The sequence below is a fragment of the Chiloscyllium plagiosum genome, unplaced genomic scaffold (genome assembly GCF_037043375.1).
Source record: "Chiloscyllium plagiosum isolate Xiang-an unplaced genomic scaffold, Cpla_swu_hap1 HiC_scaffold_24, whole genome shotgun sequence".
NCBI classification, from domain to species: domain Eukaryota; kingdom Metazoa; phylum Chordata; class Chondrichthyes; order Orectolobiformes; family Hemiscylliidae; genus Chiloscyllium; species Chiloscyllium plagiosum.
Genome location: NW_028270162.1, coordinates 62,483,196 through 62,498,824, shown reverse-complemented (window position 1 = coordinate 62,498,824; position 15,629 = coordinate 62,483,196). Strand labels below are relative to the sequence as shown.

At 45.5% G+C, this 15,629-nt stretch overlaps 1 protein-coding gene across 5 annotated transcripts in view; it reads right to left on the bottom strand.

Annotated features, from left to right (window-relative positions):
- specc1la (sperm antigen with calponin homology and coiled-coil domains 1-like a) overlaps positions 1-14,521 on the bottom strand; it is a 332,469-nt gene extending 317,948 nt beyond the window's left edge. For 4 of the 5 annotated variants that reach the window (XM_088000258.1, XM_088000259.1, XM_088000260.1 and 1 more), the window contains exon 1: positions 14,448-14,521. In XM_088000258.1, the coding sequence (XP_087856384.1) occupies positions 14,448-14,518 (71 nt within the window). In that variant the 5' untranslated portion in view covers positions 14,519-14,521. Of the gene's footprint in view, positions 1-14,358 lie in introns of all 5 variants that reach the window. The other variant, XM_088000263.1, reaches the window with a different exon arrangement.
- Between the last annotated feature and the right edge of the window lie 1,108 nt (positions 14,522-15,629).

Below are 15,629 nucleotides of genomic sequence, written 5' to 3'. Positions count from 1 at the left end.
GTTAACCTGAGAATGTAACTTTTCAAAAAAGGTTTTGTGATTTACATATGAAAGAAGTGAAACTATCATGGCCATTCTAACAGATGAGAGACTTAAACAATTAATGTATTTTTCAATGTATAATTTCAGTTACATCACTCTGTAAACTTTTGCTATAAATTCTGTGCCTTACAATTGTGCACTCCACAACCACCTGATGAAGGAACGGCGCTTTGAAAGCTAATGCTTCCAATTAAACCTGTTGGACTATAACCTGGTGTTGTGTGAATTGTAACTTTGTACACCCCAGTCCAAATCAGTGTCAGTGATGGTAGAGAAGTGTGCTTGCACAGTCATCACGGATTGAACATTACACCAAATTTGTAAACAGTCTAGTTCAGTTTTAGACAGTCGCCAGGGAAAGGGATATAATCAGTGACAAGGGAATAGTGCTTGTGGCCAGGAATCTAGCAAATGATTTCCTAAGTTTGATGCTATTTCTTTACTGATATTAAGTTTAGTGTTGGTGGAGAAAAAAAAAGATATATTTTGTCAAAATTTTGCCTTTCACTCGAGGACAATTTATAAGAATACCAATTTAAAGGAAAAACATTTACACTGTATGACAGAAGAATACTGATTGCTTAGCAAGTGAACTTTGATTGGAAAGGTGTTGCCATGGAGAATGCAGTTAAGATTATGGCTGACAATCAGCTGCCAGCCTTGTTCAAGTATGCACCAGGCAGCGCGACTCTGATTAGTCAATTGATTAGCCTGAGAAATAAACAAGAGAATAGCTTTCACCTATTTCAACACCTACTAGCACTTCATCTACTGCTCAGACTTCAAATGTACTTAGCTTCCAGGGTAATCAAAGGTAGACCGGTCAAACATGCTGCTACTACAGTCGCGTTCATCACTAATGTGTTGTTACCACCAAGCCAAAAGCATGCACTGTTACACAATTGAGTAAATATTATATATAAGTTTCAATGCCAGTGTTACGCTCATATGTTCCACCTGTTATTGTTGTTCTTCTCATTTTCTTCTTTTTAGTGCTTTTTGTTTCCTTCTAGTTTCACAGCCTCCGACAACTTTCAGCCTCCGGCAGGCGATTCCTGCCAGCGTAGCATGGTGGCCTTCCAGCATGGCGACCTCCCCTAGGAGCTACCAGGTGTGGCATGTCGCTGGCGCAGTCTGGAGCCAGTGTGGACTGGAAACTACGGGCCAGCATGGTTGGGTGTATTGAAATTTTATTCCTCTATTGACTAATACCTTGTAACTTATGAAGCTGTGCCTACATATTTTTGTAACTAAGTCGGGAAAGTATACATTTTTCACTGTACTCATGGAGTACATGTGACAATCAAGGCTATGCCATTCTATTCTATGTGCCAAAGGCTTGAGGGGTAAACAGCATATTTCTTCAGCTGTTCACAATTGGCAAGATACAGACCTTGAAAAATGTGTTGCTGGAAAAGCGCAGCAGATCAGGCAGCATCCAAGGAGCTGGAGAATCGATGTTTCAGGCATAAGCCCTTCTTCAGGAATGAGGAAGGTGTGCCTCATTCCTGAAGAAGGGCTTATGCCCGAAATGTCGATTCTCCTGCTCCTTGGATGCTGCCTGACCTGCTGCGCTTTTCCAGCAACACATTTTTCAGCTCTGATCTCCAGCATCTGCAGTCCTCACTTTCTCCAAGATACAGACCCTACCAAGCCAGAGTGCACAAACAAACTCAAGAATGTCCAACATCAGATGTGACTGGACTCCAGTTGCCAAGTAACCCTGAGTGTGCAGAGAATTATCTGGTAAATTTATGATTGTCAGTTAAGGCTACAGTATGGTGCCCTTGCAAACAGTAGATGTGACAGATATTAATATACAGAGTCCTATTCTTTGCAGACAAAAAAATACATGTACATGTACTGTGCCTGTCTCAAGTCAACAAATCATGAGTCAACACATTATCTGGTTCATATTCAGGGCAACCCCTTGTTAAATTAGAAGGAACCTAACTGGGTTAGATTTCAGCGAAAGATGGCCGTCGACTCTCAATCATAATGTAATTATATTCCCTTTTGCAATGTCTCCTCCAATTATGTGCCAACCAAATCAGCACACACTTCTCATATAGTACAGGTAACCCCCGCTTTTCGAATGTTCGCTATATGCCATTGTGCTTTTAAAAAAAGACCTACTTTCGTATCTGTTTTCGCAAATCCAGAGAGGATTTTCCCTTTTTTGAAAAATAGCGATACTTTATTGAGGTGGCTGGGTGGCTCAGAGGTTAGCACAGCTGCCTCACAGCACCAAGGTTGATTCCTATTTCAGCCTGTTTATGTGGAGTTTGCACATTTTCCCCGTGTCTGCGTGGGTCTCCTCCGGGTGCTCCGGTTTCCTCCCACAGTCCAAAGATATGCTGGCCAGGTGAATTGGCCATGCTAAATGGCCCATAGTGTTAGGCGTGTTGGGCAGGGGAATGGGTTTGGGTGGTTACTCTTCGCGTGATCGGTGTGGACATGCTGGGCCGAAGGGCCTGTTACCATATAGTAGGGAATCTGATCTAATCTAATCTAATCTTTTCCCATATAAATCATGTACCTTTGCTTTTCGCCAGTTGCGACTTACAAAAGGTTTCCTGGGAATGCTCTACTTTCGGATAGCAGGGGCTACCTGTATAAAGATTGCTTTCCCTTTTCATTGAAATATCTAATTGTTCTGATGAGTTTAAATTGAAAAGCTTCAACAAAATGTGTCTTTTTGAGCAACACCCAAGTTATGTACAACCAACCTCAAAGATCAGCAAGGCAGCCTTTGTGTGAAAACGCAGCAAATGGGGGAGATACTAAACGAGTATTTTGCATTCGTATTTACTATGGAAAAGGATATGGAAGATATAGAATGTAGGGAAATAGATGGTAAAATGTCCATATTACAGAGGAGGAAGTGCTGGATGTCTTGAAACACAAAGGTGGATAAATCCCCAGGACCTGACCAGGTGCACCCTAGAACTCTGTGGGAAGCTAGATAGTCGCAGGTAGATAGGATAGTAAAGAAGGCGTTTGGTATGCTTTCTTTTATTGGTCAGAGTATTGAGTACAGGAGTTGGGAGGTCATGTTGCGGCCGTACAGGACATTGGTTAGGCCACTGTTGGAATATTGCATACAATTCTGGTCTCCTTCCTATCGGAAAGTTGTTGTGAAATTGAAAGGGTTCAGAAAAGGTTTACAAGGATGTTGCCAGGGTTGGAGGATTTGAGCTATAGGGAGAGGCTGAACAGGCTGAGGCTGTTTTCCCTGGAGCGTCAGAGGCTAAGGGGTGACCTTATAGAGGTTTACAAAATTATGAGGTGCATGGATAGGATAAATACACAGTCTTTTCCCTCGTGTCGGGGAGTCCAGAACGAGAGGGCATAGGTTTAGGGTGAGAGGGGAAAGATATAAAAGAGACCTAAGGGTCACCCTTTTCACAAAGAGGGTGGTACATGTATGGGATGAGCTGCCAGAGGAAGTGGTGGAGGCTGGTACAATTGCAACATTGAAGAGACAGTTAGATGGGTATTTGAATAGGTACACATGTATATGGAAAGGCAAGGACTGATTCGGGATAGTCAACATGGCTTTGTGCGTGGGAAATCATGTCTCACAAACTTGATTGAGTTTTGGAAGAAGTAACAAAGAGGATTGATGAGGGCAGAGCAGTAGATGTGATATATACAGACTTCAGTAAGGCGTTCGACAAGGTTCCCCATGTGAGACTGGTTAGCCAGGTTAGATCGCATGGAATACAGGGAGAACTAGTCATTTGGATACAGAACTGGCTCAAAGGTGGTGGTGGAGGGTTGTTTTTCAGACTGAAGGCTTGTGACCAGTGGAGTGCCACAAGGATCAGTGCTGGGTCCTCTAGTTTTCATCATTTATATAAATGATTTGGATGCGAGCATAAGAGGTATAGTTAGTAAGTTTGCAGTTGACACCAAAATTGGAGGTGTAGTGTACAGTGAAGAAGGTTGCCTCAGATTACAACAGGATCTTGGTCAGATGGGCATGCAAGGTTGAGTCAAAGGCCTTGAACAAAGAAAATACCTTTTCTTTTAATGGGTCAGTTGGCCATGCTTACAGATACTCTGGTCACTTCCTCACAGTCACATGTCACAACCGTAACAAGGACAGAACACCCCCGGTGCTCACCATCCACCCTACCAACCTTCGCATAAACCAAATCATCCGCCGACATTTCTGCCACCTCCAAAAAGACCCCAACACCAGGGATATATTTCCCTCCCCACCCCTTTCCGCCTTTCACAAAGACCGTTCCCTTCGTGACTACCTGGTCAGGTCCACGCCCCCCTTCAACCCACCCTCCCATCCTGGCACCTTCCCCTGCCACCGCAGGAATTGCAAAACCTGCGCCCACACCTCCTCCCTCACCTCCATCCATGGCCCTAAAGGAGCCTTCCACATCCATCAAAGTTTTATCTGCACATCCACCAATATAATTTATTCTATCCGTTGCTCCCGATGTGGTCTCCTCTACATTGGGGAGACTGGACGCCTACTCGCAGAGCGCTTTAGGGAACATCTCCGGGACACCCGCGCCAATCAACCACACCGCCCTGTGGCCCAACATTCCAACTCTCCCTCCCACTCTGCCGAGGACATGGAGGTCCTGTGCCTCCTTCACCGCCGCTCCCTCACCACCAGACGCCTGGAGGAAGAACGCCTCATCTTCCGTCTCGGAACACTTCAACCCCAGGGCATCAATGTGGACTTCAACAGTTTCCTCATTTCCCCTTCCCCTTCCCCACCTCACCGCAGTTCCCAACTTCCAGCTCAGCACTGTCCCCATGACTTGTCCTACCTGCCTATCTTCTTTTCCACGTATCCACTCCACCCTCCCTCCCAAGACCTATCACCTTCATCCCGTTCCCCCACTCACCTATTGTACTCTATGCTACTTTCTCCCCACCCCACCCTCCTCTAGCTTATCTCTCCATCCTTCAGGCTCTCTGCCTGTATTCCTGATGAAGGGCTTTTGCCCGAAACATCGATTTTACTGCTCCTCGAATGCTGCCTGAACTGCTGTGCTCTTCCAGCACCACTAATCCAGAATCTGGTTTCCAGCATCTGCAGTCATTGTTTTTACCTACATGTCACTCAAGACAACCCCCAGGCACTCACAGTCACATGTTACGCCATGTACAAATGGTAGGATGAGATCATCCTCTGAGATAATGCAAATGCTGGGGAATCATTATGCGATGATTTCCTGACACAGTGATTCCCCAGACAATGCAGGAGCAAGGTGTCCTAACTTTGGGGGATAGCTCAACAGCATTTCTGAATGGAAGCGATTGAATAATAGCTTAATTTGATAATAGTAGAGGAGTAGTAGCAAATGACTGTCTAATTGGGGTGTGGGTGATTCGCATTCTTGCATGAATGTCGTCCCTATCCACTTCCAGGATGTTCACTCAGTGCAGTTTAACTATTTAACATTACATCAGTGTCCAGAAAAATATTCCAATTTAATCTTTTAACATTACAGGAAAGTAAAATCAAGATTGGAATTTCATGATGAATGGTAGAGCCTTAACGAGTATAGTGGAACAGAGGGACCTTGTGGTTCAGCTACATGATTCTTTGAAGTGGAGTCACAGATAGACAGGACAACGAAGAAGGCTTTTGGTTTTCACCAGTCAGGGCACTGAGTATAGAAGTTGGGAAGTTATGTTGCAGTTGTACAGGACTTTGGTGAGGCTGTACTTGGAGTATTGTTTTCAGTTTTGGTCACTTTCCTATATTAAACTGGATGTTATTAAACTGGAAGAAGTGTAAAACAAATTTACAAGGATGTTGCCAGGTCTGAGTTACAGGGAGAGGTTGGACAAGCTGTGACTCTTTTTTCAGTGTAGGAGACTTTGGGGGGTGGGGAAATCTTAGAGAAGTGTATAAGATAATGAGAGGCATGGATAGGGTGAATGCACTCAGCCTTTTTCCCAGGGTTGGGGAATCAAGGATGAGAGGGCATCAGTTTAAGGTTTGAGGGGAAAGAATAAAAAAAGAACATGAGGGGCAACTTTTTTATATATACCGAGGGTGGTATGCGTATGTAATTAGCTGCCAGTGGAAGTGGTTGAGGTGGATACAGTTAAAAGACATTTGGACAAATACATGGATCAGAAAGGATTAGAAGGATATGGGTCTAGATTAGAGTGGTGCTGGAAAAGCACAGCAGGTCAGGCAGCATCCGAGGAGCAGGAAAAAAATCAACATTTCGGCCCAAAATATCGATTTTCCTGCTCCTTCCAGCACCATACTAATCTAGAGTCTGATTTCCAGTATCTGCTGTCCTTACTTTTGTCTGAGAAGGATATGGGCCAAGTGCAGGGAAATGGGTTTGAAGTGGACGGACATTTTGGTTGGCATGGACCAGTTTGGGCTAAAGGGCCTGTCTCCACAATGTAGGACTCTATGAGTAGGCCATTCTGTCCTTCGAGTCTGTACAGCCATTCAATATGATCATGGCTGATCATACAATTTCCGTATCCCAATCCCACTTTCTCCCATCCCCTTGATCCCTTTAGCCACAAAGGCCACGTCCACTAATGAACTGGCCCAACAGGTCTCTGTAGTAGAGAATTCCACAGTTCACAACTCAATGAAGAAATCCTTCATCTCAGTTCTGAATGGCTTACCCCTTATTCCTAGACTATATCCTCTAGTTCTGGACTTCCCCAACATTGGGAAAATTCTTCCCACATATAGCTGTCCAATTCCATCAGGACTTCTTAATTTTCTATGAGATTCCCCCCTCATTCTTCTAAATTCCACTAAGTACAAACCCAGTCAATCCAGTCTTTCTTCATGTCAGTTCTGCCATCCCAGCATCAGTCTGGTGACCCTTCACTGGAGTCCCTCAATAGCAGAAATGTTTGTTCTCACACTAGGAGACCAAAACTGCACACAATACTCAAGAGTATGAGCTCACCAAGGCTCTGTATAACTGCAGCAAGACATCCCTCTTCCTAAACTCACTACGGGAATCCATGCCTCCGATAATACTCTCGCTATGAAGGCCGACATGCCATTAGCTTTCCTCACTGCCTGCTGCACCTGCATACCAAGCTTCAGCGACTGTTCTACCAAGCACCTCACCCTTTCCTAAGCTGCCACCAGATAATAATCTGCCTTCCTGTTTTTGCCAGCAAAGTGGATAACCTCACGTTTAGCCACATTATGTTACATTTGCCAAGTATTTGCCTATTCAGCCAGCCTATCGAAGGCAACCTGCAGCCTCTTAACATCCTATCCACACACTGCTACCCAGCTTAGTGTCATCTGCAAATTTGGAGATATTGCATTTAATTCCTTCATCAAAACTGTTGATATATATTATCAGAGTTGGAAATACAGCTCCCTTTAAGGGTCAAGCAGAACAGCTCCAGAGTTGACTGAAAGTATGTAGTGTTCTTTGGACTTCTGACAGTCTCTTATGGCAGTGTCCCAAGCTCTAAAACAGGAGGCCTGGATTCAAGTCCTACTTGTCCCAGGTGTGTGCTGCAACAAGTCTAAACAGGTTGACTAATATTCCTACCCCTGGACCAGGAAGCTCGGATTCAAGTCCCACCCAATCCAGAATGTGTCAAAAAATCTTTGAACAGGTTATAGAGATGTAAGCATGGAAACAGACCCTTCGGTCCAACCTGTCCATGCTGACCAGATATCCCAACCCAATCTAGTCCCACCTGCCAGCACCCGGCCCATATCCCTCCAAACCCTTCCTATTCATATACCCATCCAAATGCCTCTTACATGTTGCAATTGTACCAGCTTCCACCACATCCTCTGGCAGCTCACGTTGCCCCTTAGGTCTCTTTTATATCTTTCCCCGCTCACCCTAAACCAATGCCCTCTAGTTCTGGACTCCCCGACCCCAGGGAAAAGACTTTGCCTATTTACCCTATCCATGCCCCTCATAATTGTGTAAACCTCTATAAGGTCACCCCTCAGCCTCCTACGCTCCAGGGAAAACAACCCCAGCCTGTTCAGCCTCTCCCTATAGCTCAAATCCTCCAACCCTGGCAACATCCTTTTCTGAACCCTTTCAAATTTAACAACATCTTTCTGATACTGAGCTGAAAATGTTTTGCTGGAAAAGCGCAGCAGGCCAGGCAACATCCAGGGAACAGGAGAATCGACGTTTCGGGCATAAGCCCTTCTTCAGGAATCCTATCTTTCTGATAGGAAGGAGACCAGAATTGCATGCAATATTCCAAAAGTGGCCTAACCAATGTCCTATACAGCTGCAACATGACCTCCCAACTCCTGTACTCAATACTCTGACCAATAAAGGAAAGCATACCAAACGCCTTCTTCACTATCCTATCTACCTGCGACTCCACTTTCAAGGAGCTATAAACTTGCACTCCAAGGTCTCTTTGTTCAGCAACACGCCCTAGGACCTTACCATTAAGTGTATAAGTCCTGCTAAGATTTGCTTTCCCAAAATGCAGCACCTCACATTTATCTGAATTAAACTACATTTGCCACTTCTCAGCCCATCAGCCCATCTGGTCGAGATCCTAAAAATGCTGCCTTCTGCTCCTCTTTAATCACCTGCACTTCACTCCCATGCACCTGATCTGTAGGCACCCAGTGCAGGAGCTGGGCAACTTGGAGAATCTTCTGGGCCTGGCTCAGATTGCCATCAACAGGTCCAAGCTTCAGGTTATATATTATTGTCCCTGACTGCCTGCCTTGCTTCTGTGGAGACTCTCACATCTGGATATTCATAGAGGGAGCACATGGTGTGTCTTCTAGCTTTCAGGTAGATATGGGTTCAGTCAGGTTGGACAGCATTACTTCTTCCCCCCAACTCCATTTTCATTTAACCCCTCTTTGTTTGCCCTACAGTTTTTGTAATTGTTCCACTGCTCCTGGTGGGAGGTGTTTATCAATTGTTTATCTAGTTGATTATCTGGTGGTGGATTTGGGGAAAAAAAACAACCAAATTCTTGTGGAGAGGCAGTGGTCTTACTGGCAATGTCACTGATCCAATGACCTAGAGCCCCAGGGGCTAATTTTCCTGGGACTTGATTTCAAATCTCACAATTACAGATTGTGACATTTCTTAAATATGTCATTGATTTTCTTTAAAAGAGCTGAGTTCTTCCTCAATGTTGGCTTCTGTGTAGTAAAAATTAATAAAACATTTCTGACGTTTATGCTAAACTATAATTTTAAAAGAACAATCCAGCACAGGAACAGGCCCTTCGGCCCACCAAGACCATGCAAACAATATGATGCCTTTCTAAATGAAAAACCTTTTGCCTCTGTGTATCCCTCTTCTCCCTGCCTATTCATATCTGTCAAGACGCCTCTTAAATGTTGCTATTGTATTTGCTTCCACTACGTCCTCTGACAGCACATTCCAGGCACTGACCACCTCTATGCAAAAGACCTGCCTCTTGCATCTCCTTTAAACTTACCGTCTTTTATCTCAAATCTATGTCCTCTAGTAATTGACATTTCTTCCCTGGACAAAACTTCAATTATCCATTCTATCCATGCCTTTCAATGTTGTAAACTTTTATCAGGTAGTTTCCCATCCTTGGATTTTCAAGTGTAAAATACAACAAAACCCTCAAAATCTGAATCCTTTGCTGCCTAATTAAGTGAGTGTACAGTGAAGGCAGCACAATTGCAGCTTTCAAAAGGAAACTGAAAAGAATTTTAAGAGAAAAATATTATAGGGCTCAGGAAAAAAGGCAGAGGAGTCACAGTCATAGAGGCATACAACACGGCAACAGACCCTTTGGTCCAACCAGTCCATGCTGACCATAATCTCAAACTAAACTAGTCCCAACTGCTTGGTCCATATCCCTCTGTTCTTATCCATGTACTTTAGGCATTGCAACTGTCCCCACATCCACCACTTCCTCTGGAACTTCATTCCACACACGTACTACTATATCAAAGTAAATTCCCGCTCAAGTCTTTTTTTTAAATCTTTCTCATTTCACCTTAAAAATATGCCCTCTAGTCTTGAAATTCCTCACCCTTGGGAAAAGACACCTGCCATTTACCTTATCTATACCCCTCATGATTTTATAAACTTGTACAATGTCACCCCTCAACCTCCTACAGTGAAATAAATCCTGGCCTATTCAGCTTCTCTTTATAACTCAAACCCTGCATTCCCAACAACATCCTGGTAAATCTTTTTTGAACCCTCTCCATAAAAGTTTGTGGGGTGAATTTGTACTTGCAGAATTACATTTTATTTTGCTCAAAAACTGCATGAGTCCATGTAAGATTCTGTAAATTCCTTTTTTTAGAAATAGAATCAGGCTGACCACTGGGGCGCAGACAGACAGACGTTAACCTCACACCTTTAGTGCATTTTCTGGACTGACATGGCACCTATTGTTAAAGTTCACTTGAGAATGTAATTTTTTAAAAAAAATTGGGGATTTACATATGAAAGAACTGAAACCAACATGCCCATTTTAAAAGATGAGAGACTTCACAAACAATTCAAGTCTTTTTCAATATATCAATTCAGTTGTATCACATTGTAAATTTTTGCTATAAATTCCATTCCTTACGATCTTATACTCCACAACCAAACGAAGAAGGTGCAGCGCTCTGAAAGCTAGTGTGCTTCCAATTAAACCTGTTGGACTATAACCTGGTGTTGTGTGATTTTTAACTTTGTACACCGGCACTTCCAAATCATCCTTATCTATCTTTCTATTTACTTTTTTACTTAGGATTCCTCCACCATCACCCTAATAGTTTACAATCTTCCTTAATAGAATAAGCTGATCTTCCTTCTAAGATCTTGATCCCTTTCCAGCAAAGGTGAAACCCATCCATTTTGAACAGGTCTTTTCTACCCCAGAAGAGATCCCAATAATGTAAGAATCTGAATCCCTGAATATTATATCACTTCTTCAGCCATTGATTTACCTCCTTTATCATTTTATGCTTTCCCTCATTCAAGCTTGGCATGAATTGGTGTAGTACTAACCAAGTTACTGTTGCAGAGAGCACAGCACCATTCACAAGATGTGTTTGTATGTATGCTAATATAACCGTAGGTGGCTTGTCCTGGTACTTCCAGTCTATTCTCTTCCAATTTATTTCTCAGCTCTAAAACAAATTGATCTTACATTTTCAGTCTGAACCAAACTCCTTGATCTCTGTGCTTATGAGTCACCACACACCATACATTCCAAACATCAAGCATCCTTGTTCCCAACCTTGGTCACTCTGCATCATGTCTTTGTAAGACTATGACACCAAAATAATTCATTTTTATCTATGCTATTAAACCCTATAATTTAGTGCAAATGTTCACATATTGATTTGTGCCTTTAGCTTGGACTTTTGACTTTTCCATGCAGACCCTACTGCTTCTTATCTACATTCCTTCTTGATCCACTCATTGTTTTTAAGAAACAAATCACTACAGACATACCATAAGTTTTTGTGATACTATATTCAGAGCACAGAATATGAAAATGTAAATCATAGAAATATTCGCAACTAAATAGAAAAGTCCTGTGAATTGTGCTGGATACTTCGAGCTAACTTCACATGGCAGAAGTTGCATTGTAAAATGTCATGCAGCACCAAGAGTTACTCTACATTACACTGCAGTAATACTTTACAGTGATGAAATGTACTCACTGATTCACATTGTCAACACATTAAATAAACTGACATTCTGTAATCATATATATATTCAGTGATCCTAATAATATTACAATGATAAACCATCAAGTAGTCTGTAGTGTCACATCAATAAGACATTAAGACATAACAGCAGAATTCGGACATTCGGTTCCTCAAGTCTGTTCTGTCATTCAAGGATGGCTGATACATTTCTCAACCCAATTCTATTGCTTTCTCCCTGTAATCCTTGATCCATTACCAATCAAGAATCTATCACTGTCTTAAATACACTCAATGACTTCACCCCCACAGCCCTCTACAGCAATTAATCCCACAGATTCACCACTCTCTGGTGGAAGAAACTCCTCCTCATCTCAGTTCTAAAGGATCGTCCCTTTACTCTGAGGCTGTACCCTTGAGTGCTCGACTCTCCTACTAGTGGAAACATCTTTTCCATATTCACTCTAACTAGATCTCTCAGCATTCCGTAAGTTTCAATCAGATTCCACCTCCTCTTATCCTTTTAAACTCCATTGAGTACAGACCCAGAATACTCAACAACTCGTCATATGACGAGCCCTTCATCCCCGAGATCATTCACGTAAACCTCCTTCAGACGCTTCCAAAGCCAACACATCCTTCCTTAGATAGGGGGTAATATAGTAGAGGATGGGAATTGAGCACCAAGAATGTTGAAACGACCAATGCACAAAAAATTATACATTTTAAAATGAATATCAAACAAGTATAACTCATTTCACAAGTAAGTTATCATATTTTGCAGATTCAGTAACTCATTACTTTGGTTAATCAAACTAACATATGCACAACTCCAGAATTAATACTCAATAGCAATTATACTGAAAACCAGATTACAAAGTGCTTCAACCTAAAATCTGAGCAACTTCCTGATCATTGAAACTCAAAGTGTACAGGAAGCCATTTGAGCTACAAAAAATTCTAATGAAGCACTGGAACACAAAAAGTACATTTCATCTTTAAACATAATTTCAAGCAAAGAATGGTGTTACGATTTAAATATTAGGGGCAGACTGCAACAGAAAAGGATTCACACTACATCTTACTGATTCACAATGTTTATTTTCTTCCCATTCATTAGAGTCATAGAGATGTACAGCATGGAAACTGACCCTTTGGTCCAACTCATCCATGCCGACCAGATATCCCTACCTAATATAGTTCCATTTGCCAACACTTGGCCCATATCCCTTCCAACCCTTTCTACTCATATACCCATCCAGATGCTTTTTAAATGTTGTAATTGTACCAGCCTCCACCACTTCCTCTGGCAGCTCATTCTATACACACCACCCTCTGTGTGAAAAAGTTGCCCCTTAGGTCCCTTTTATATTTTTCCCCTCTCACCCTAAACCCATCCTAGTTCTGGACTCCCCCACGCTTGAAAACAAAACCTTGTCTATTTATCCTATCCGTGCCCCTCATGATTTTATAAACCTCTATAAAGTCACCCCCCCTCAGCCTCCAACAATCCAGGGAAAACAGCCCCAGCCTATTCAGCCTCTCCTTATAGCTCAAACCCTCCAACATACTTGTAAATCTTTTCTGAATCCTTTCAAGTTTCACAGCATCCTCCTGATAGGTTCGTGAATGAAAGAAAAGTAGAAAATGCTAGGAACACAACTTTAGTGACCAAGATATTCATGTCTGGGCTGAATTGCAGGTTCGTTGCAATGACTTTTGTTCACATTTCCACTTATCCTTGTTGTTACAATATAGCTGGGGACTGGGGGCTGGGGGCTGGGGATTGGGGGCTGGGGACTGGGGGCTGGGGGCTGGGGACTGGGGGCTGGGGGCTGGGGGCTGGGGACTGGGGACTGGGGGCTGGGGACTGGGGACTGGGGGCTGGGGACTGGGGGCTGGGGGCTGGGGGCTGGGGGCTGGGGACTGGGGGCTGGGGACTGGGGGCTGGGGGCTGGGGGCTGGGGGCTGGGGACTGGGGGCTGGGGGCTGGGGACTGGGGACTGGGGACTGGGGGCTGGGGACTGGGGGCTGGGGACTGGGGACTGGGGGCTGGGGACTGGGGACTGGGGACTGGGGGCTGGGGACTAGGGGCTGGGGGCTGGGGACTAGGGGCTGGGGGCTGGGGACTAGGGGCTGGGGACTAGGGGCTGGGGACTAGGGGCTGGGGGCTGGGGACTGGGGGCTGGGGACTGGGGGCTGGGGACTGGGGGCTGGGGACTGGGGACTGGGGGCTGGGGGCTGGGGACTGGGGACTAGGGGCTGGGGACTAGGGGCTGGGGGCTGGGGACTAGGGGCTGGGGACTAGGGGCTGGGGACTGGGGGCTGGGGACTAGGGGCTGGGGACTAGGGGCTGGGGACTAGGGGCTGGGGACTGGGGGCTGGGGACTAGGGGCTGGGGACTGGGGGCTGGGGACTAGGGGCTGGGGACTGGGGGCTGGGGACTGGGGGCTGGGGACTAGGGGCTGGGGACTAGGGGCTGGGGACTAGGGGCTGGGGGCTGGGGGCTGGGGACTAGGGGCTGGGGACTGGGGACGTGTCTCACTCAGACACACAAGGCCATTGACAACCGCAGTGTCCAGAGACTTGTACCCGCCCGTCCGCCTGACTATCCATCCCCGCCCGCACCATCGAATCGGTACCAGTGTCAGATCCACGGCCCACCGCTGCCTTTGGCGCCAGAATCGGGGCCTCACCAATGTCCCGGTAAGCCAAAGCATCCTATGCGCTTATATCCGAGTGGTCTCCCCCGCCGAAAGCCATTAATCGGGTAAATGTCCCTTACCGCGGCAGGCGTCCGAAACTATCGAGCTCTGCGCCTGCGCCTCCACCGCGCAAGCCACCAGCTCCGCGCATGCGTGCCAGTCCGCCGCAATGAATTCTCTCCCCTCCCCGAAAGGGGCACCGTTGACAGCGGCGCGAGGCAGCAGCAGCGCGCGCCTGCGCGCACGCGCCCTGTGAACGGCTGTTGTTGCGGGGGGCGGGATCAAAGCGAAACGGCGAGGACTCAGGAGCTGCATCCGGGTCTCGGCCCAGAGTCGCTGCAGCTCGTTCCAGTGTGTCTGCTTCCCGCCTCCTCTTCAAATCACCAGAAATGTGTATCACTGCAAATTATTGATGGACATTATTTCTGACTTCTCCAGCCTGCAAATTTACTGTGTGATTTCAAAAAAAAATACCAACGAGAAGTACAATTATTCCATTAGGTGTAAGTGACAGATTTGTGAAGGAGTATTGCAACATGTTTGAGGTGAGGGATGCCATGGTCGTCCCTGCTGATTACACTTGCAGGAAGTGCACCCATCTCCAGCTCCTCCAAGACCGTGTTAGGGAACTGGAGCTGGAGTTGGATGAACTTAGGATCATTCGGGAGGCAGAGGGGGTCATAGATCGGAGCTTTAGGGAAGTAGTAACTCCAAAGATGGCAGACAGATAGGTGACAGTGAGGGGGACTGGGAGGAAGCAGCCAGTGCAGGGACCCCCTGCGGCCGTACCCCTCAAGAACAAGTATACCGTTTTGGATACTTGTGGGGGGGACGACTTACCAGGGGTAAGCAATGGGGTTCAGGCCTCTGGCACGGAGCCTGTACCCGTTACTCAGAAGGGAAGGGTGGAGAAGAGCAGAGCAGTAGTAATTGGGGATTCGATAGTTCGGGGCACAGATAGGCGGTTCTGTGGGGGCGAGGGAGACTCACGTTTGGTATGTTGCCTCCCAGGTGCAAGGGTACGTGATGTCTCTGATCGTGTTTTCCGGGTCCTTAAGGGGGAGGGGGAGCAGCCCGAAGTCGTGGTCCACATTGGCACCAACGACATAGGTAGGAGGAGGGCTGAGGATGTTAGGCAGGCTTTCAGGGAGCTAGGTTGGAAGCTCAGAGTTAGAACAAACAGAGTTGTTGTCTCTGGTTTGTTACCGGTGCCACGTGATAGAGAGTCGAGGAATAGGGAGAGAGAACAGTTAAATGCGTGG